Source organism: Cervus canadensis, chromosome 12, assembly GCF_019320065.1.
Source record: "Cervus canadensis isolate Bull #8, Minnesota chromosome 12, ASM1932006v1, whole genome shotgun sequence".
NCBI lineage: Eukaryota > Metazoa > Chordata > Mammalia > Artiodactyla > Cervidae > Cervus > Cervus canadensis.
In genome coordinates, this window is record NC_057397.1 from 69943050 (window position 1) to 69962995 (window position 19946).

The 19946-nt window shown below is 37.1% G+C and overlaps 1 protein-coding gene across 1 annotated transcript in view; it reads right to left on the minus strand.

The window, feature by feature from the left end:
• Positions 1-3746: 3746 nt before the first annotated feature.
• Positions 3747-19946, minus strand: part of RIPK2 (receptor interacting serine/threonine kinase 2) — a 35994-nt gene continuing 19794 nt past the window's right edge. The window contains exons 4-11 of the mRNA XM_043483719.1: positions 18845-19002; positions 17804-17853; positions 16809-16970; positions 12138-12223; positions 9069-9158; positions 7933-8026; positions 6043-6198; positions 3747-5486 (exon numbers count right to left, since the gene is read on the minus strand). Of these exons, the coding sequence (XP_043339654.1) occupies positions 5143-5486; positions 6043-6198; positions 7933-8026; positions 9069-9158; positions 12138-12223; positions 16809-16970; positions 17804-17853; positions 18845-19002 (1140 nt within the window). The 3' untranslated portion in view covers positions 3747-5142. The remainder of the gene's footprint in view (positions 5487-6042; positions 6199-7932; positions 8027-9068; positions 9159-12137; positions 12224-16808; positions 16971-17803; positions 17854-18844; positions 19003-19946) is intronic.

A 19946-nucleotide genomic window follows, 5' to 3' on the forward strand; every position in this document is an offset into this window, starting at 1 on the left:
AAGCAGAGACATTACTTTACTGACAAAAGTCTATCTAGTCAAAGCTATGGTTTTTCCAGTAGTGATGTATGGATGTGAGAGTTGGACGGCAAAGAAGGCTGAACACTGAAGAATTGATGCTTTTGAACTGTGGTGGTGGAGAAGACTCTTGAGAGTCCCTTGGACATAAAGGAGATCAAACCTGTCAATCCTAAAGGAAATCAGAAAATTTCCTTTTCTTCTGGAATTCCATCACCTCCACTAGCTTTGTTCATAGGAATGCTTCCGAAGGCCCACTTGACTTCACACTCCAGCATGTCTGGCTCTAGATGATCACACCATTGTGGTTATCTGGGTCATTAAGAGCTTTTTTGTACAGTTCTGTATATTCTTTCCACTTCTTAATTTCTTCTGCTTCTCTTAGATCCTTGCCATTTCTGTCCTTTATTGTGCCCATATTTGCATGAAATATTCCCTTGGTATCTCCAATTTTCTTGACAAGATCACTGTTCTTCCTCATTCTATAGTTTTCCTCTATTTCTTTGGACTGTTCACTTTCGAAGACTTTCTTATCTTTCCTGGTTACTCTCTGGAACTCTGTATTCAGTTGATCATATCTTTCCCTTTGTCCCTTGCCTTTCGCTTCTCTTCTTTTCTCCACTATTTGTAAGGCCTCCTCAGACAACTGCTTTGCCTTCTTGCGTGATGTGAGCCAGTCAGTTTTAGGTCTTGTTTTCACTGGCTGTATAGAGCTTCTCGGTCTTTCCAGTGGTCATGTATGGATGTGAGAGTTGGACTATACAGAAAGCTGAGCACCAAAGAATTGATGCTTTTGAACTGTGGTGTTAGAGAAGACTCTTGAGAGTCTCTTGGACAGCAAGGAGATCCAGCCAGTCCATCCTAAAGGAGATTAGTCCTGGGTGTTCATTGGAAGGACTGATGCTGAAGCTGAAACTCCAATACTTTGGCCACCTGATGCAAAGAGCTGACTCATTGGAAAAGACCCTGATGCTGGGAGGGATTGGGGGCAGGAGGAGAAGGGGAAGACAGAGGATGAGATGTTGGATGGCATCACCGACTCAAAGGACATGAGTTTGGGTAAGCTCCGGGAATTGGTGAAGGACAGGGAGGCCTGGAGTGCTGCGATTCATGGGGTTGCAAACATTCGGACATGACTGAGCAACTGAACTGATTGATAGATCTTCTCCATCTTTGGCTACAAAGAACATAATCAGTCTGATTTTGGTATCGAACATTTGGTGATGTCCACTTGTACAGTTATCTCTTGTGTTGTTGGGAAAGGCTGTTTGCTATGACCAGCGTATTCTCTCGACAAAACTCCATTAGCCTTTGCCCTGCTTCATTTTGTACTCCAGGGCCAAACTTGCCTGTTATTCTAGGCATCTCTTGACTTCCTAACTTTGCATTTCAATCCCCTGTGAGGAAAGGCTTTTCTTTTGACCCTGTGGAGACTGTACGAGCCCAGAATTTTGGTGCAAGCGCTGTTTTCGGCGTGGATGCTTGCCACATATTCCTCAGAGCGCGCTCCTTGGTCCCTTCCTTGGGGGTGTGGCCGGGGTCACGGTGACCAGGGCTTGCAATGCATGTAGGGCAGGAGCTCCTCTTTGGGGTTGTCACCACCCTGCTGGGGGCAGGATCTTTTGCCCAGTTGTTGAAATTTCAAGCAGTTTTAAGCTGAGCTGTGAGATGGACAGGACGGGAGAGCTCCCTCTGGGAAAGAAGCAACTGCATTTTCTCTCCAAGAGCTGTTTTGTTAGTAAAGGCCATTCTGTGCGGCCGCCTGCCACTGGGTGTGCATGCCCAACGAAGACCACCACTGCGGGCCTGTCCTCTGTGCCCGCTTCCACTGTCGGGGGTGCCGTCATTGGCTTGGAGGTCCGGTAGGCCTGCGTGTGTCCTCACAAGGCCACTGGCAGGAAAACCTGCAGAAGCTGGTTCCTGTGCCCAGCGTGGGAATGCTAGTAATTTGGACCAGCCCCGCCTCCACGTGTTCACACCCATAAAGTCTGCCAAACTTGCTGCAGCTGGCACCCTGCCCCACCGTGAGCAAGCTGATAATGGGGCTGCTCTGGTGGACCCACGCCCCGTCCCTCCCTGCTGTCGACAGCGTGGCTCCTGTAGCAGACCCACACGGTCCCGTGCACACCCCAGGCCCTCAGGCTGGCCGTGCAGCCAGACCGAGTCCCCTCCCCTGGTCTGTCTGCCAAAGCCAAGGTCTCAGCGCTGAGTAGCTGGGCACGCCAACAGGTGTGCCTCTGGGGCGGGGAAGTCTGGAAACGCGTCAAAGACCGCCAGTGCTGGGCTCTTTTTATCCTTCGGGGTATAGGGCAGCTCTGCACTTGCTTCTGTAGCTCCTCTGTCCTGGCAGACCTCCCCGCCAGTGAAGGAGGTTCCCAGGATGAGCAAACATTTTCCCCAGTTCTCTCCCTGGGCAGTAGAACCTGTCCAGATTCCTCTCCTCTCCCCTTTATCTTACCTGGTTATCTGGGGGTCTCACTTGTAGCCTAGGTTGTATGAGATTTCCTGCAGACTTTCAGTATGTCTTCTGCAAGAATCGCTCCACATGTAGGTGTATTTTTTATGTACTAATATTTGTGGAAGGAGTTCCACACCCCTCTGCTCTGTCATCTTCATCCCCTTCTCTGTGTGTTTCTTTAAACAAATTGTCTCAAACATCAGAGATTGAGTCTGAGTGATCCAAAAGATCTGGGTGAGTTAGGGACCATGAGTCTGTACGTCTCACAAGTTCTGGGTGATTTTCAGGCAGCTGCTCTGTGGACCAATCTTCTGGGTAGCACTGCCTCAACATATAGCACAAAGAACGCACGAGCATTACCTGTTACTACCTAGTTAAAATTATAACATTTTAGCTCCCTCCTTAAGAGTGACTGAATCAATGTCATTTTATTCTATTGTTCACATTCACATATACTACCTACAATTTAGTAATCCAAATTGTTATTTGAATATTTAAAACTTTATATAGTATATATTACAAATAGAAAAATGGTGACACATACGTAGGTCATCTTCAAATGAAATACAATTCAAAGTTACAAAATTCCTGCTGAACGTTGTTCTTGAAGTCCTCTCTTTTTGTTAATAAAGGATGATAGAGGGGATAAAGGATAATAGCACAATTTCAACATTCACTCTCCTTTACTTAACTAGAAGACGTGATTAAAAAGAAATTCCTATGTGACTCAGACGTTAATTTAGTGCTGTTTGTCTGCTTATTCCCTAAAACAGTCTCATCCACCGCCAGCTGTATTCGCATTACATTGGGAAGTGTGATTTCAAGGGAACATCTTCCTTCTCTCTTCTCCAGCTTTCATTCCAGTGACGCTCATTAAGGAGACATTCAGACGGTCTCTGCCAGGCCCTGTGCTACACTGACAGGTCAGGCTCAGAACTCCCTGTGACACCTTCCTCTAAACATCACTGCGTCATCAGGTGTTAGTACAATGGAAACTGCCTGCCGAGACTGCAACAATTCTCCTAGGGGCTGAGAGCTCACTGTAGATTCGTCTTGATCCTTGTCATCATCATCTTCATCAATACAATGTTATTATTCATGCAGAAAAAGTCTGCAGAGCTGAAATGATGGACAACTACATCTGTGCTTCCCGTATATTAAGTTAGGCGACAAAGTGGCTGATATGCATGTAGTCATAAGCATACAGACTGGAAACCTTGAGTTTTTAGATCTAGGCAGAAAATGAAAACAAAACAAACAAACAAAAAAAACCAGGGCAAAGTTCACTTTATCAATCCTGATACCACATCATTAAACTGATATACAAGTTAATTTGAAACCATCAAGATTCAAAATAATTAAAAAAAAAACTATATAAAGGGGAAAACCTCCAAATGATATTCTCCCTCATTTCCCAAATTAAATCTTTATCCAAACACTTTAAAAATAAGATATAATAAAAGATAACTCATATAGTTGGTTTCTACCTTTCCCTAGTAATTGCCATATTTCTCAGAGACACAGTAATGAGGCACCAGAGGTCCAGCTCCAAAATGGAGACTAAAATATCTATTTTAATAAAACATTTAAATTGCCTCAGTGACATCTACTGATTTTACTCATTTTTTCAAACTGTGGGTCATACTGTATAGCCCAACTTCAAAGTCTGTCCTTTCAAATTTATCTTACATCCCAGTTTTTGCTGACATTGCTAATAAACATTTTCAGCAAAGGGCTGTAATTCCTTATTAGTTTTCATCTTAGTGACGTAACCCATTAACCAAAAAAACCTCACACTATATATATCATTGGTTTGAACAAGTTAAGGAAATGAAAAAAAAAAGCTCTAATAACATTATACAGCAATCAAAACTTACAAATTAAGCTTGAATGTGATCTGGAAGGCTTCACATGATGTACTAAGTGCAAAAATCAGGTTGAAGTATGATGTGTTATAACAATGATAATATTAAGAAACAATCCTTCCCCAAATGAGCATATATTTTAAACATGAGTAGGAAGAAAGTGATAGAATGATACATATTAATCTGTTAATTTCGGTTGTTACCTTGGTTGTTAGTTCAGGCTAGAAACAGGAGTACAAACACATGTTGAAGGATTTTTTTCCTTTATACACTGTACTCCCTTATCTTTGAAACAACCTTTTAAAGTAGTCAATAAATAACATTTAAATGTGTCATGTGGATAACAGAGCTTAATGAACAACTCTTTCAAGAGGACTGGAACCCAGGACTGTAGGGCAGGAATGCTATACTATCTGATTTAAGTCTAAGGGGTACACTTTAAAGAGCGGAGCATCTCAAACAATTAATAAATAATCCACAAAGAAAGCGTATGTGAAAATGGTTTCCATGAGAAACACGTGGAACCTGAAAACATTGTTTTGTATAATAAACATATAATTATTGATCAAAAAGTTTTAATTAACCAAAGAAGACAAAAATTGAACTATGCAGCAGAACACAAACTTTCTACTGTATTAATTTAAAAAAATACTATAATATCATGGAAGGAGACTAATATTTATCTGAAGAAGAAACCGCATTAAAGTTTTAAATACTCATATGAATCTCATAAAAACAACATTATCAAGGCAAAAGAAATATAAAATACTCTTTTATACACTGACTTCTTTTCTTGGAAAGTTACTTTTTATGGCTTTTATTGTGAAAGACATTTAAAGATGGTGGTTGAGAAAGCACAAGTATTTCTGGGTAAGGTTGAAGACCCATTTGCTTATTATCTTTCAACTTCTGTACTATAACTCTGGCAAATTCTTCTCCTTGAATGTCAGTGGTATCTAATAACTGTCTGACTTTTGAGGTCCTTGTAGGTTTGGTACTAATGAGTTCATAGTCCTCCTTCATTATCAAATCTCTGGACAGGAGGGCGTCTAGAGATTGGTTAAGGCAGGCTTCGGTCATCTGGCTCACAATGTCTTCCCTTTTACTCTGGATCCACTGTTGGGCTATACCAGGCTGAAATCGCCCTGTAGAAAAGCAATGACAGGTAAAAAGGTGGGGACAGATATACAGCCTTGAGTAAAATCAGATGAAAAACAAAATAATAAGGTGTAAAAGCTAATTTTTCTGTAATTATGCTAATATGGAACAGCAGTATTTTGAAGATGCTATTAATTTTCAGGAAACATTCAGACATTTGGGTTATCTCTTCCCTTCCCCTCCAAGAAAATGCACTGCATTTTTACTCTCTGTAAATCATGGAAGCAAATGTCACTTTTTTTCAGATTTTTTAAAAAAACAAAGGATATTTGAATATTTGATAAATAAAAATATATTTACTTTAGTGACATATTAAGTCACACCTCCTCTGAGCACTCCCTCCCTAGACAGATGTTCATGGAATACCGTTTAGGCCTGTGTTCACATGTTAACACTCACGTCTTCAGGGACTGGAGTGCTTTCCTACTTATGGTACATATATACCATACTGAAGAACACAAAACGTTAAATAGCAAATCTATTGAATATACAGTTGTGAAGTAAATGGCATCACTTACAAAATGTTTCACAGCACATATTTACCTGAGTTTCCCTCAGCTGAGAGAGGATTCACTATTGCTAAAGAGCATGGGGCAGTCCTGTGATCACAGAATGCTACCCGATGATCCACACAAATGTTACTGTCCTGACTGTGATTCACTGAACATTGACGCAGCACAGAAAAATCTGGAGTTTTTCCTATAAAACACAACATCTCCATTAGGGGTAGAATATTCCTATTAGCTAAAATATGAATGTCTGGATCACACAGAGGGTGGTATTTAATGTCTTAATTTTCATTGCATAAGCTCGTTCATAAACCTAACTCACAAGTAAATAGTTATTAGATCAAAAAGGTTTATGATGAATGTTTTTTTAAAACCATATTTCTGTCTGTGCTTGTCTGTCCTATATAAATTATAAATTATAGAATTTTACTTCTTTATATCATATTTTTTCTTCTGTGTCATCTTCCCCGTTCTGCACTTCAAATGTGCCCTGTGAATTTATATATATCTTTCCACAGTTTCCTTTGGCAATCTTATTAAACATCAACATCTCAATGGTCACCTCCCTTCCCAAATCCATGTAATGGAATTTTCTGTCTTCAGTGAACCTTAAGTCTTACATTTTCAACACCCTCATATATGCTAAGCACCTCAAATTGGAAAACGTTAAAAACAATTATTCATCTTAACTCTAAAACCCATTTCAACTCCTATTTCTGTTAACAGCACCAATGTTCTTCCAACTAAACTTGTTCAAAGCTTTATCTTTTTTTCCCCTATTCTCTCCTACAAATGAAAAGCTGTAAAGTCCTATCAGTGTGTCCTCCGTAACGCTTCTCACACCATTCTCCTCTTCTTATACTCTGGAGCAGGTTTCATAATTTCTCATGGAGTACATTACTAGACCAATAGTCTCCTCAGTCAGAGAAGGCAATGGCACCCCACTCCAGTGCTCTTGCCCGGAAAATCCCATGGATGGAGGACCTGGTGGGCTGCAGTCTGTGGGGTCACACAGAGTCGGACATGACTGAGCGACTGAGCAGCAGTAGTCTCCTAACTGGGCTCCCCACCTTGAATCTCCTTTCCCTTCCAAAATATCCTACACAATCCAGCCAGGATGAATCTTTCTAAAGAAAAGAGTTTATCATGTCACACACACCCTTGCTCAAAAATCTGCAATAGTTGCTTCCTACCCAAGCAAATGAGTCCAAATGGCTTAGCCTAGTATTAGAAATCGTCCTGATGACTCCACCCTCCTCATCTTTGATTACCTTTCATTCACCATCTTCGCCAGCTAGACCCAACTACTCACTGTTCTCTGGGTTTTCTTGCTTCTTTGCCTCTATGTAGTTCCTTTTGCCTGGAATGCCCATCCTTTATAACTATAGGTCCAACTTTCAGCCAGAAATAATTTCTTCATGATGACAACATGGTGTAGTAGAGTAACATGAAAATGTTTATCAAAAAGACCTGGGTTCAAATCTTGGATGTGCCAGTTACTAACTATGTGATCCAGCAGTCTTGGTCTTAAGAATCTGTAAAATGAGGAATATCTCCCTCACAAGGTTGTTGTGAAAGTACTTATAAGAATGTTACTTTTCCACTATACTACCATAGCGCTACATCCCTATATCCCATACAGCATATTGCTTTTTATCTACTGCTATGGTGATTTAGAAATATTTTTCTTATAAGATATTTTAATAAATATCTTTCTGTGGTGTCTAACAGAATGCCTTTATATGTAAATGCATCTGTTTAACGTCCTATACTGTTTTCACATCTTCAGACTGTCACTTTAAAAAACAAGTTATGAATGCAAACCAAAGACATGTTCCATACGAACCATGGCTACCTGCAAGAATATGGTCTGGTAAGAAAATTGAAAACTTATAAGTAATAACTGACTGAAAAATATACACACCAGATGAAAAGTCATTGTCTTGAGGAGCTGACAGGGACCTTGAGGTTCCAGGAGAACCACTAGTTTTATGGAGCTGAGAGGATCCACACGATTCCTAAAATAAATAGAAGATAAATTATTTATGTTAATGCAAAATTATTCAGAAAGTTGTACAGCTTTAATTTCTAAACAGGTCTTCCTTTTGGCTTATTATAAACAAAGAATCAAGACTAACACAAATTATACTTTACCAAATTAAACACATGTATGAAATAACAAAAAGCAAAGTGAACTTGATTTATCAGGTCGATTGGGTGGGTGGGGCAATAGTTAAATATACTAGAAATCATTATTTTTTCAATATTTTGTATATAATCTCACAGACTGTCCAGCTGATAAAAAACTTGAGATCTGTAACTCTGATTACCTAATATTGATTCAGATCAAATGCCTATTCTCAAGCCTCAGGTTCCTTCAACATGGAGGAGCAGAAACTCACGGAAGAAGTAATACTGAACTTGGACCCAATCCTAGCTGTGCCATGGAGTCACTGCCTAACCTCTGACAAGGCATTTACATAATCTGGTTCTCAGGTTCTTTCTGTATACCTATCTAAAACCGTGCATGTATGGGCTCAAAGATTCAAGAGACAGCACATGTAAAGACTACATACTGTGTGTTATGGTTCATTTTGAAGGTATTATTACTTTTCTGAATCCATAAAGAGAACATATCTTATATGTTCCTAAAAGAAATGATTAATGTGAAATAATTCTGAATAAATGCTACTAAAGAAATCCTTCTATTTGAACAGCCACCTAAATGGCATTTTCCCTTTATCCAGTCATTGTAAAAAGTTAAGAACAAGGCAGGTAGTACAGCTTATAGTGGCAGAGTGTATCAGTGATTTGCCTGTGTACTACCCTGGGACACCAGTCTTCACATAAAACGATGACAGGGACAGAATTCAACGCCCAAGAAAGAAGCGAGCACTGTGATTTGATGAGATGAACCAAACTGGAGACTGCCATCTTAAAATCCTAAAACCTCCCTGGACTTGAGCTTCTCATCTATAAAAGAGTGAGATAGACTAAATGATTTTTCATGTTCTTGTCACATTTTGAGTTTAATTAGCATAGTTTTTTTTTTTTTTTTACCTCCTGTGGACCAGAATTTACAGGTATGTTTGGAGATAACTCCCTTTTCTTCTTGTCACTTAAGTGAACAGTTCTTGAAGCATTCTGTAACTGAAATACATACATACATGTGTTTGAATTAGAGGTGATTAGAAAGTTATATGAGTAAAATACAATCTACTTAACATATTTTATATGTTTATGCAAAATCAATGGAAAGAAAAGCTCAATCAGTTGAGAATATAATATCTAACTTAAAGGTAGAGATAGTGTAGAATAGGGGAAATAACTTTAGAGATATATGCTTTGAATTCTGTCTCATATTAACTGGTTACCTTGAACAGATTCATCCTTTAAAATGGAATGATATTTACATGCAGGATCATTCCAGAGATTAATAAAGTACCTAGTTCAAACTAAGTACTTTATATATTTCAATTTGTGTGTATATCTATCTATCCATAATTATTAAGCATTTACTATATTTTAGGCACCATGATTCTAAGTACTATTATTATTTCTATTTTAATGATAAGAAGTTGAGGGCTGGACTAAGTAAAGGAGGCAGAGTGACCTAACAGAATGATGGGGGCCAAACAGATCTGACTTAGAATGCCAGGAATCCTGTCTGAGTCAGGGCATGAGACTTAATCTTAGTTTACTTATCTGTAAACTGGAGATAAGAATATTATTTTTGTGGATTACTGCAACGAGGATTAGAAGTAATACATGCAGAGGCCTTAAGATTACTTTGTAAGCATTCAATAAATGATATCCATTAATAAGCAGATGATTTATTTAAATGCTATGCCTTTGTAGTAAAATCATCTAGTGATTCACGCCTGTCTCTTTAGGCCAGGTTTGGATTAGTCCCCATCACTACTGAGTGATTTAAAAACAAACCCATCAGTCTGTTTTTCTTCCCCAAACCAACACAATACCAGCTGCTCTACAGAACTTTAGAAATTGGTGGGATCCATACCCAGCCCTTCATTATTCATACTTAACAACTGTCTGATCTGTAACATGTCTAAGAACTTTTAAGAGAAAAAACTACTATCCATCTGTGTACATAATCTATCTGAGAGTACTTTGTATACAGCAGTCCAATGAACATGTTAAACAGATTTTTATATGAACCTTTTAAATTCATGTTTAGATCCATTTCTGTTATATAAATCTTTTCTGTGCTTTTAAATTTATTAAAATATTTATGATAATCTTTATGATTATGCAATATCATCAATTACAAACATCATTTTTCATAACTGATCAGTTAATTCAAATTATTTATGAGTCAGACCCTAGAAAGAAATACAATGAAATATGAAGAAAAAACTTTGATTCAGTTTTTACTATTGAAGATATGAGATGCTATCCATGAAAACATGTATTATAGGAGCCAGTTCAAAGAAAAAATGAAAGTTCAAACAAAACAACTCACCCCAAACAATTTCAGAAGTTTCTTCATGAAAAATCTTATTATCTTATTAAATTTGTATTCTATTCTTGGCCCTGCCATTAGTTAGCTGTGTAGAGTGTTATATGACTTACTTCCCTATACCTCAGTTATTTCATCTATAAAATGGAGATGATATTCTTTCCCTAAGAGTTTTAGAGAATTGATACCAAGATTCCAAAAAAAGAAAAATGTAACTAAAACAGCTCTGAGTGAAAACAATACCTCAACTTAAAAACACTGACTAAAGACAGTAATGCTATTATTAAATGATATTCAAGTATTTGAAAATACACACTTTATTTAAGAAGTAAAAATTTCTCCCCCAAATTAACAGTTTTAAATATAGATCCTAGTATTTAAGTTGGTTGGGGACAAAAAAGGAACTGAACTGCTTCTCTTCCAGTTCAGTTTTTTATAATCAAGGTAGAAAAGGTACAAGAAAACAGATCCTTTTATCCACCTTTGCTTGGCAAAAGAGCAGCAAGTTGTAAGGAAAGAAAAGGGAACTGAAAAGACAAAGCAAAAAGAAATATTATCAGAAGTCTGTTTCTACTGCGAAGTGGAGAGACTGGAATGTTCTGGAAAAAGACTACCTATTCAGAAGCAGGGAAGTCAACGAAAATTTATCAAAATATTAAAACACAGTTCCTCAAAACATTCAGGCACTAATACTGCCAACATCAATTTTAAGTTTGAGTGAGGGCAGTTGTTTCCTTTATGTACTTCCCTTTTAAACCAAAATTTTATGGTTATCCTTTATGCGCTTCCCTTTTAAACAAAAATTATGTTAACAGATCCACAAACTGCAAGAGGCAAGCAATGTCATTTAGTGATAAATCTATGGTAGATTATGCCTGTCACAGCCTAACAATTCAGCTAATGAATGACGTTTTTATTATCATATTCCAAATGCTATTTCGTGAAACCCAGCAAGTGTTAAACTAAGCTGCCTTGTCCCTAAAGGACTGTAGTTGCTCTTTAAAACAATTTTTAATAACAGCAAGAAAACCCTGAAGTAATAGGTCCCTTCCATTGTTCTTCTGATTTACAAGAGCCATAAAGAGTAAATAAGACAACCACTCTAGGTAATTCATATCAACTGCTACTTTGGTCCCTGCAACATGGAGTGTCTGAGTGGGAAAACACAAATAAGCAATAAAACATTCACATTTTGGTCTCAATTATTAATAAAAACTCTATAGCTTAATTGGCAATAAACCTCTGAAAAACCCAAGAAACCTGAATAAAGATAAGTACAATAATCCAGGCATCTTTTACTCTGTATGTATCAAAACTTTAGGGAAATAAACATTGATTAAACAATAACAACAACTGTGGCAATTTAGGGTAATAATTATACACAACAGGCACTAATTGCACATGTCAAATTTACATTTGATATATGGGAGGTCCGAAAATGTCTTGGAAATCTGGAGGTGGCTGTTTGAATGAAATGGAGAAGTTCTTTGGTGACAGATTTAAGACTGCATTCATACTCTCTAATAAATTCTACTGCCTCAGTACTGTAGCCTATATCTGTGGAAGGTGTAAAACTAAAGGAAAAAAAAAAAACTAAAGTCTCCACGACTTAAAGTTTTAAATTTCTAACATTTCATATGACAATTTACCTTTGTTTTCTTTAGCTGAATAACAGCTTCAAGAAAAGTTATCTCTTCAAATGTTCTCAAAACCGGTTCAAGTTCTATTAAACATTCTAAATAAGAAAAAAAGAGCTCAGGTTGCTTATAACCATTAAAATGAAAAACATAAATGCTAATATTACGTGATAAGGCCTTTTAAAGTCAATTTTTTCCCAAACTGATGACATTCAAAATCATTAGACTGTTTACTGCCAAAATAAGAATGTTTATTATAGGCATAAAGATAGATATATCTAAATAAAGACAGATCAACGGAATATAATTGAGAGTCTAAAAATAAGCCTTTGCAAGTATGGTCAATTATTCTTTGACAAAGCTGCTAAGATAATTCAATGAAGAAAGGACAGCCTTTTCAACAAATGTTGGATACCCACACGAAAACAGATTTTAGACTCTTACCTCACAACATACAAAGAATTAACTTGAAATGGACTATGCACCATGGACAGAGTAGCCTGGAGGGCTACAATTTTAAGTTTGAGTGAGGGCAGTTGTTTCCTTTATGTACTTCCCTTTTAAACCAAAATTTTATGGTTATCCTTTATGCGCTTCCCTTTTAAACAAAAATTATGTTAACAGATCCACAAACTGATCCCCATTCCATGGGGATCCACAAACAGATCCCCATTCCATGGGGTTGCAAAGAGTGGGACAGGACTGAAGTGACTTAGCATGCATACACTGACTATGCACCTAAATGTAAATATAGGTGGAAATCTTCATTGCCTTGAGTTAGGCAAATAATTCCTAGGATATGGTATCAGAAACAGGATCTATAAAATATCTTTGATAACTGGACTTCAAAAAAGTCAAAACACTTACATTAAGAAAAATGATGCATTAAGAAAAACAATGCTATTAAGAAAAATGAAAAGACAAGCCCCAGACTAGGAGAACACTTTTACTTATCATGGATCTGGTAAAGAACTTACATCTAGAATATAAAAAGAACTCTAACAACTTAAGACAAATAACCCAATTTAAAAATGAGAAAAGGATTGAATTTCAGCAAAGGAGACACACAGATAGCTAACATGAAAATATGCTTAAACACCATTAGTCATCAGGAAATGCAAATTAAAACTACAGTGAGGTATCACTCCATACTCACTAAAATAGCTGTAATTAAAAAGACAGACAATAACAAGTATTGACAATGATGCTGAGAAAAGGAAAACCTCACACATTGCTGGTAGGAATGTATCACGATGCAGCCGCTTTGGAAAACAGCTTGGTGATTTCTTTAAAATGAAGGATAAATTTACCACACAACCAAGCAATGCCACTCATAGGTCAGAGAAACAAAAACATATGTTCACAAACACATGTGCATGTGAACAGTCATAGCAGGATGATTAATAATAGCCAACAAGCAGAAACAGCTATAATTCTGCTATTACTACAATAATACACATACATGCTGCTCAAGGGAGAGGTCAGGGCTCCAGAAATAAAACTGAGCATCAAGAAGGTAGAGATGGTATGAAAGCCATGGTTTGGACTGGATCATCTAGGGAGAAAGTGCAGATGGAAAACAGTAAAGGACCATATTAAGCTCTGAGCCATTCCAACAGTTAGACGCTGAGCAGAGGAAGAAAAAAAGAGAGAGAGGAAGAGACGATAATAGGGAGGGAGCGTGGTCTCTGGTGCCTTGGAAGCTATCAGAGGGAAAGTTTTGAGGAGGCAGAGAGTCAGCCAGGACTCTTCTGCTGAGAGGCTAAGTGAGATAATCAGTATTTCAACACTGCTTTCCTTGGTAACTTGATCAAACATAGCTTTAGTGGCAATATGAAACAGAAGACTGCTGTAAGTCTGTTAATAAATAAACTAGAAGGGAAGAAGTAGAGACAACAAGTATGGACAATTCCTACAAAGTGTTAGATCTAAATGCGAGTGGAAAAATTAGGTGGTAGCTGAAGGATGATGTGGGGTCAAGAATTTTTATCCTATATAAAGATAGGATCTAACAGTATAATAGATCTGTATGACAGATGAGAGATCCAGTACACAGGCATAGACTGGCAATGAAAGAGCAGAAAGAATGTTAAGGAACAGAATGCTGGAGAGAGGAAGAGAATGGCATCCAGAGTAGAAGAAACACTGCTTCGAGTTGTATAAAAACACTCTTCTTTCCACTGTAAAAGAGACAGGCAGTAAGACGGGTCAAGTACAGCTAAGCTGGTAGATCTGGTAGTGGAACTACGAGGGAATTCTCTCTCATGGTTTCTACTTTCTCAGTGCTCAAAAGAAACATGGAACATGGGGTGTAGGAAGCTTAAGAAGGGAAGATAAGGTACAATATGGATTACCTGTCTTCTCTTCCTGAGTTCAGAATCTATTAAGCAAAGCTACCCAATTATGACAGATGGTGATCAAAATACCACCTTTATTACAGATAAAGCTAAATGGAATTATGTCCCTTTTTAGATATGTAGCATATGGGCTTACTAGCAATATTTTGCCCCTTCAACTGGGTTTTACTCACTCAGCTACAGGCCTCACCTGCTTCCATATGGGGAAGCAGAAAAATGTATGCATCTTTTAGACAAGCTTACTTCCAAAAGTAGGAGAAAACTGAGAATGGATTAGCTAAGTATAGTTTTTCTCCAAAATTAATGAATGAGCAGGAGTGTTGAAGGGCAGACAGAAGCTGGAAATGTTCCTCCCATGCTTTTCTTCTTGGAGATTGAAACAGGATTGCATCTCCACTTTGGGAACATAAAGTATGGGACTTATGCATCTCCTGCAGTAGTTCAAGATGATCATCTAGGACAGCAATTTTCAAACTTTTGGGTCTCAGAACTCTTCAAAATTATCCCAAAGAGCTTTTGTGTATGTTGATCATATCTACTGAGATTTACTATATTAGAAATTAAAACTGAGACCATTTTAAAACATCAGAGTATATGAAAATACATGACATTATCCCAATGATATCATTACACCTCATTTAGTCTCTGGAAACTATTTTTCCAGAGGATGAGAGTGAAAAGGGAAAATAATACCTTAATGTTTATTATTTTGAAAAAGTTTTGATTTTGTGAATCCTTTATAAGTCTCAGGGACCAACCCCACCTCCAGGGGTCCCTGTACCACAACTTAAGATAGGTGATCTATGAGAATGTATTTGAAAACATACCAGAATGCTAAGTAGTGTTCAGACTTCAGTTTTAGCTATTAAAGAGAAACCAGCGAATTTCATTTCTGGACAAGATGAAGCAACAAGGACCAATCCATCCTCCTGTCTTAAATGCCCGACAGTCAGACAAAACGCATGAAACAGTGGGTATGAAGACACTAGATATCAGGCAACAAAAAGGGACAGTGATCTCTGAGTGACAAGAGATAACTGAGGTGAGTCCTGCCACACAGCCTGACTGCCCAAGCATCCTGACCTGAGAGTTTCCAGCTATACTACAGGGACGGGCAAATAAGGTGAGCCTGGTGGAACCTCAAAACTGAAGACACAGGGCTTAGAGTCAGGGTAGACCAAGGCAGATAGAGTTTATGGGACAGTGTAGGAAAGAGGAGAAGTACGCGTAGAGAGAACTCCAGAGATCTGCAGAACACTCCTCTCAAATATTCAGCAGCACTGACCAATGCAGGACGTAGAACTCACTAAGCCAAAGGCCAGTGTTTTCAATGAACAATAGGGAAAAGCTAGGAAGTCTGTAGAGAAGTTAAGTAAGTTAAGTATATCTTCCTGGCCCAAAGAATCTGCGTGCAATGCAGGAGACGAGGGTTTGATCCCTAGGTTGGGAAGATCCCCTGGAGAAGGGAATGGTTACCCACTTGAGTATTCTTGCTGGAGAGAAGTAAAGTAAGTTTTGACTAATGGTATGATCTTCAGAAAAGCTAGAATCTTTAGGGAATGGAGAAGAAATTACAGTTTGAAAGTGGCACTGGGGACAAAGGAGATATATGTATCTGCTATTAAATGGTGCTTGGAAATAAGAGATACAATGCTAATCCATTATTACAGCAAATTTTGATTTTTTTTAAGTATAATGCTGATGAGCACTAGACATAAGTTTGGAATGCAAAATATATTTCATTATTTTTCTAGTTGGAAAGAAGATTTCCAGTCTATAGCTTGTCTTTTCATTTTATGTAGCATCTTTTGAAGTGTAAAAATTTTCAATTTCTTTGAAATTCAATTATCAAAATTTTTTAAAATAGATCTTGTTTTTGATGTTATATATAAGGAGCTCTTGGGTCAACCCAAGGTCATGAAGATTTTCTTCTATGTTTATATTCAAGTGATGATCCATTCTACCTCTGAAATATACCTTAATTCTATCTGATTTTTTGATTTCCAGGATTGGTCTAGAGATTCTACTCTTGCCCTTCTCCAATCAATTTTTTTACACAGCAGCAAGTAGCTCCTAAACTTTAAATTTATCATGTTCTTTCTCTGAAAACTTGTATTTGGAATAAACTTCTAATCTTTTAATGATAGCCAACAGTCTCTCCTTACTACTTCAATCTCATCTAATAAAAATGACTGAATTAAAAAAAAACAACAACAAACTTTTGACTTCGTCATCTAACTTGTGTGACTGTTCAAGGAATACTTTATTTACAGCATATTCGCTATTTTTGTAATTCAAAAGGTCCAGATTAAAACTGTACACTTACTTAAGAAAGACGGTCTTTCATCTGGGTTCTGCGCCCACCCACTTTCTATCAGGGAGACCATCAGCGCTCGATGAGGTATATCAGACGGCAAGCTCTCTTCATTAGTGTCAGGTCGATGTCCTTGCGACACACCATACATAATCTGCAAAGGGTTAGTGACGTCTGCCAAAGCAAACGGAGACACACTTCATTCATCAGAAGCATATTATGGTCTCATGCATTCATCACATTCTAACCTCACCCAGATGAAAATCGGAGAAATCTTAAAAACCTGAGGAAGAATTCATTACCTCCCTTTCTGTCAAAGGAATATTTACATCCCAGCTATTCCCAGACTTACAGGAGGAGTTTATAGCTTCACCTCTTTAATTCTGGGCTTGGCCGCGTGATCTGACTGGGCCAATGGAATGTGAAGACAGCAGAGCAAAGCAGAGCTGAGCAGAGCTGAGCGGAGCTAGCAGAGCAGGGAAGAGTCACAGCAACTAGCCGTCTAGTGTGGACAAGAGACATTATCACGTTCAGTCTGTCAGCTGCCAAGACTCTGAGGCTGTGACACAGCAAACTGACCTGAACGGACCTCAAAGAAACAGAGAGCATTATCAGAAAATGTGCAAATTATTCTTCAATGTCTGCTGGTCTTTAGAAGGAGCACTAATTAAATTTTCATATAAAGAATTTTGTAGTTGGAATGAACCTTAGAAATAAGAATTCAAAATTCTTATTTTGCGGATGAAAAAAATGAGGACTTAAGAGATTCAGCAGCTTAATAATGGAGTTAATTACTATCAGAACAAAATGAATCTATATTTTTCCAATCTTTAATTCAGTATTTTCCAATATACATGGGATTCACATTGATAAACTATTATGCTTTCCTAGTGTGTTTTCCACAAAATGAGTGGTAGGCAGATTTAAAATAGGTGATTTTTATTCAGACAGTTCTGAGTATGATTTACCAACGTGATGGCATAATAAGGAAGTCAAAGTACACTTACCTTCAAAAGGCTGTTTTCTGGATAAGACTTCCCAGGTAATAACTGCATAGCTGTTTAAGATAAAACATACATATAGTAACTATGCATAATAAACTAAATAGTACCGATTTTAAAAGCTGACAGTGGAGATACCAGTTTTGAAAATAGTAATGTAGTGAAATGCTGCTTAAAGAATCACTATATAGAACCAAGATGCTGAATATTTGTATACAGTTTTACTTTGAAAGGAAAATAATTCAATTTGAAAAATTAGGAAATTAGTACAATAAAAACAAAGTAATAGGCAAGCAATATAACTTGTGGATGATTCATTAATACTATGTCCTTTAATTACATGATTCTATTATTCACACAAAATAAAGAGTAATAAAAAAGACTGTCTCAGGTAGCCCTATTCTACTGACTTTTTTCTGGTGTGAGTACTGTCTCCTTTGGTAAAGTTACATGTTATTCACACTGTTTCCCTCCCTCTCTCAAGGTCACATATGATTAAAAACCCCCGAATATTACAAATTAATAGAATAATAGACATGTTTTAATATTTTTTAAGGATGTAAAAGTAGCTTAAAGCGAGGCACCTTTATTTTTATATTTTTTTATTTTTACTTTTTGACTGCTCTGCACAATTTGAGAGATCCATTTCCCAACCAGGGATTAAACCTGGGTCATGGCAGCGAAAGCCTGGAATCTTAAATCACTAAGATGCCAGGGAATTCCTTAAAGCAGGGCATTTTTAATTTGAAAAATATTAACCACTGTCTCTAATCTATTTTCACCACACCTATAAGAGCAGCATAAAAATCATACTTTTAAACTGTAGCTTCAAAAAAAAAAATAATAAACTGTAGCTTCAAAACTCTGATTGATTAATATTATGGAGAAGGAAATGGCAACCCACTCCAATACTCTTGCCTGGAGAATTACATGGACAGAGGAGCCTGGTGGGCTACAGTCCATGGGGTTGCAAAGAGTCAGACACGATTGAGCGACTTCACTTCACTTTAGGCAAAGTTAACTATGAGCAAAAGTAACATACTGTACCTATATATATCATGCTTGACAGAAGCCCTTGCTTTCTGTCCGGGTTCATAGTTTTCAGGTGGCATATAGACAATTGTCCCTCCTTCTGGTGCCGACTTACTACTTCGTGATTGTGAGAGGGACATCATACGCCATTTTGATAAACCAAAATCTGCAATCTGGAGGGGAAAAGAGTAATTAAAAAATTTTCTTTTTTAAAAATCCAGGAATTGTTTGCCTTTCTTTATATTTATAGTGTTTAGACATGAGACCAGAATAAATGCTATACATACACATATGTATTAATATTTTATTTCTATATATTCCACCAGTCTCTTAACAAATTGGATTCCATAGTGCTGAACCCGACAACTCTAGAAGCAACACAAACTGACTTAAGAGTTCAGCATAAAAACTAAGATTTGAAAAATTTAATAGAAGTATTTTTTGCATTTAGAATAAAAGAATAGAATGAGTATATCCATTTTACTTTTTGTGACAGGTAGCTTTATATCACGTGCTTTCAAAATTTACCTATACCTCACAAAACTGCTAAACTACTCATATCTAATATGACTGTCACTGTGCATATATTCTTTATATGTGCTTAAAATACTACTTTTATATTTTGAAATAAGTAAAATTCCATTAAAGTGTAACTCATTATTATATGACTTTTGCTTACCACTAAAAGAATATCTGTTGACAACAGTGTAGTTAGCAATACAACATATTTATGTCCATGCCAAGTAGTACCTAAAGAATTGTCAGTGACTGACATTCTGTACTTTTGACATGTCCTTTATAGTTTACTTCAGTTGAAAATTTTGTGCAGATACTACACAATATTTTGTAACTACCTAAAATGCTCTAATATTTTTAAAAAGGGAGACAAAAATGTAAGAACAGAAACAATATTTAATGAACAAAAAAGTATAAGGAAAGCTTTGAAGACATTTAATTTAAATTACTTAGACCTTAAACTGCGCCATTTAGGAGTTGACAGAGTGGAATGAGCTCCATCCGCCATCCACCATACCATTTGTGTTTCAATCGCTTAACTCTTAAAATACTTACAAGCTTTAACAGAAGAAATAATTTCTTTAGTGTTTAGATGAATTTG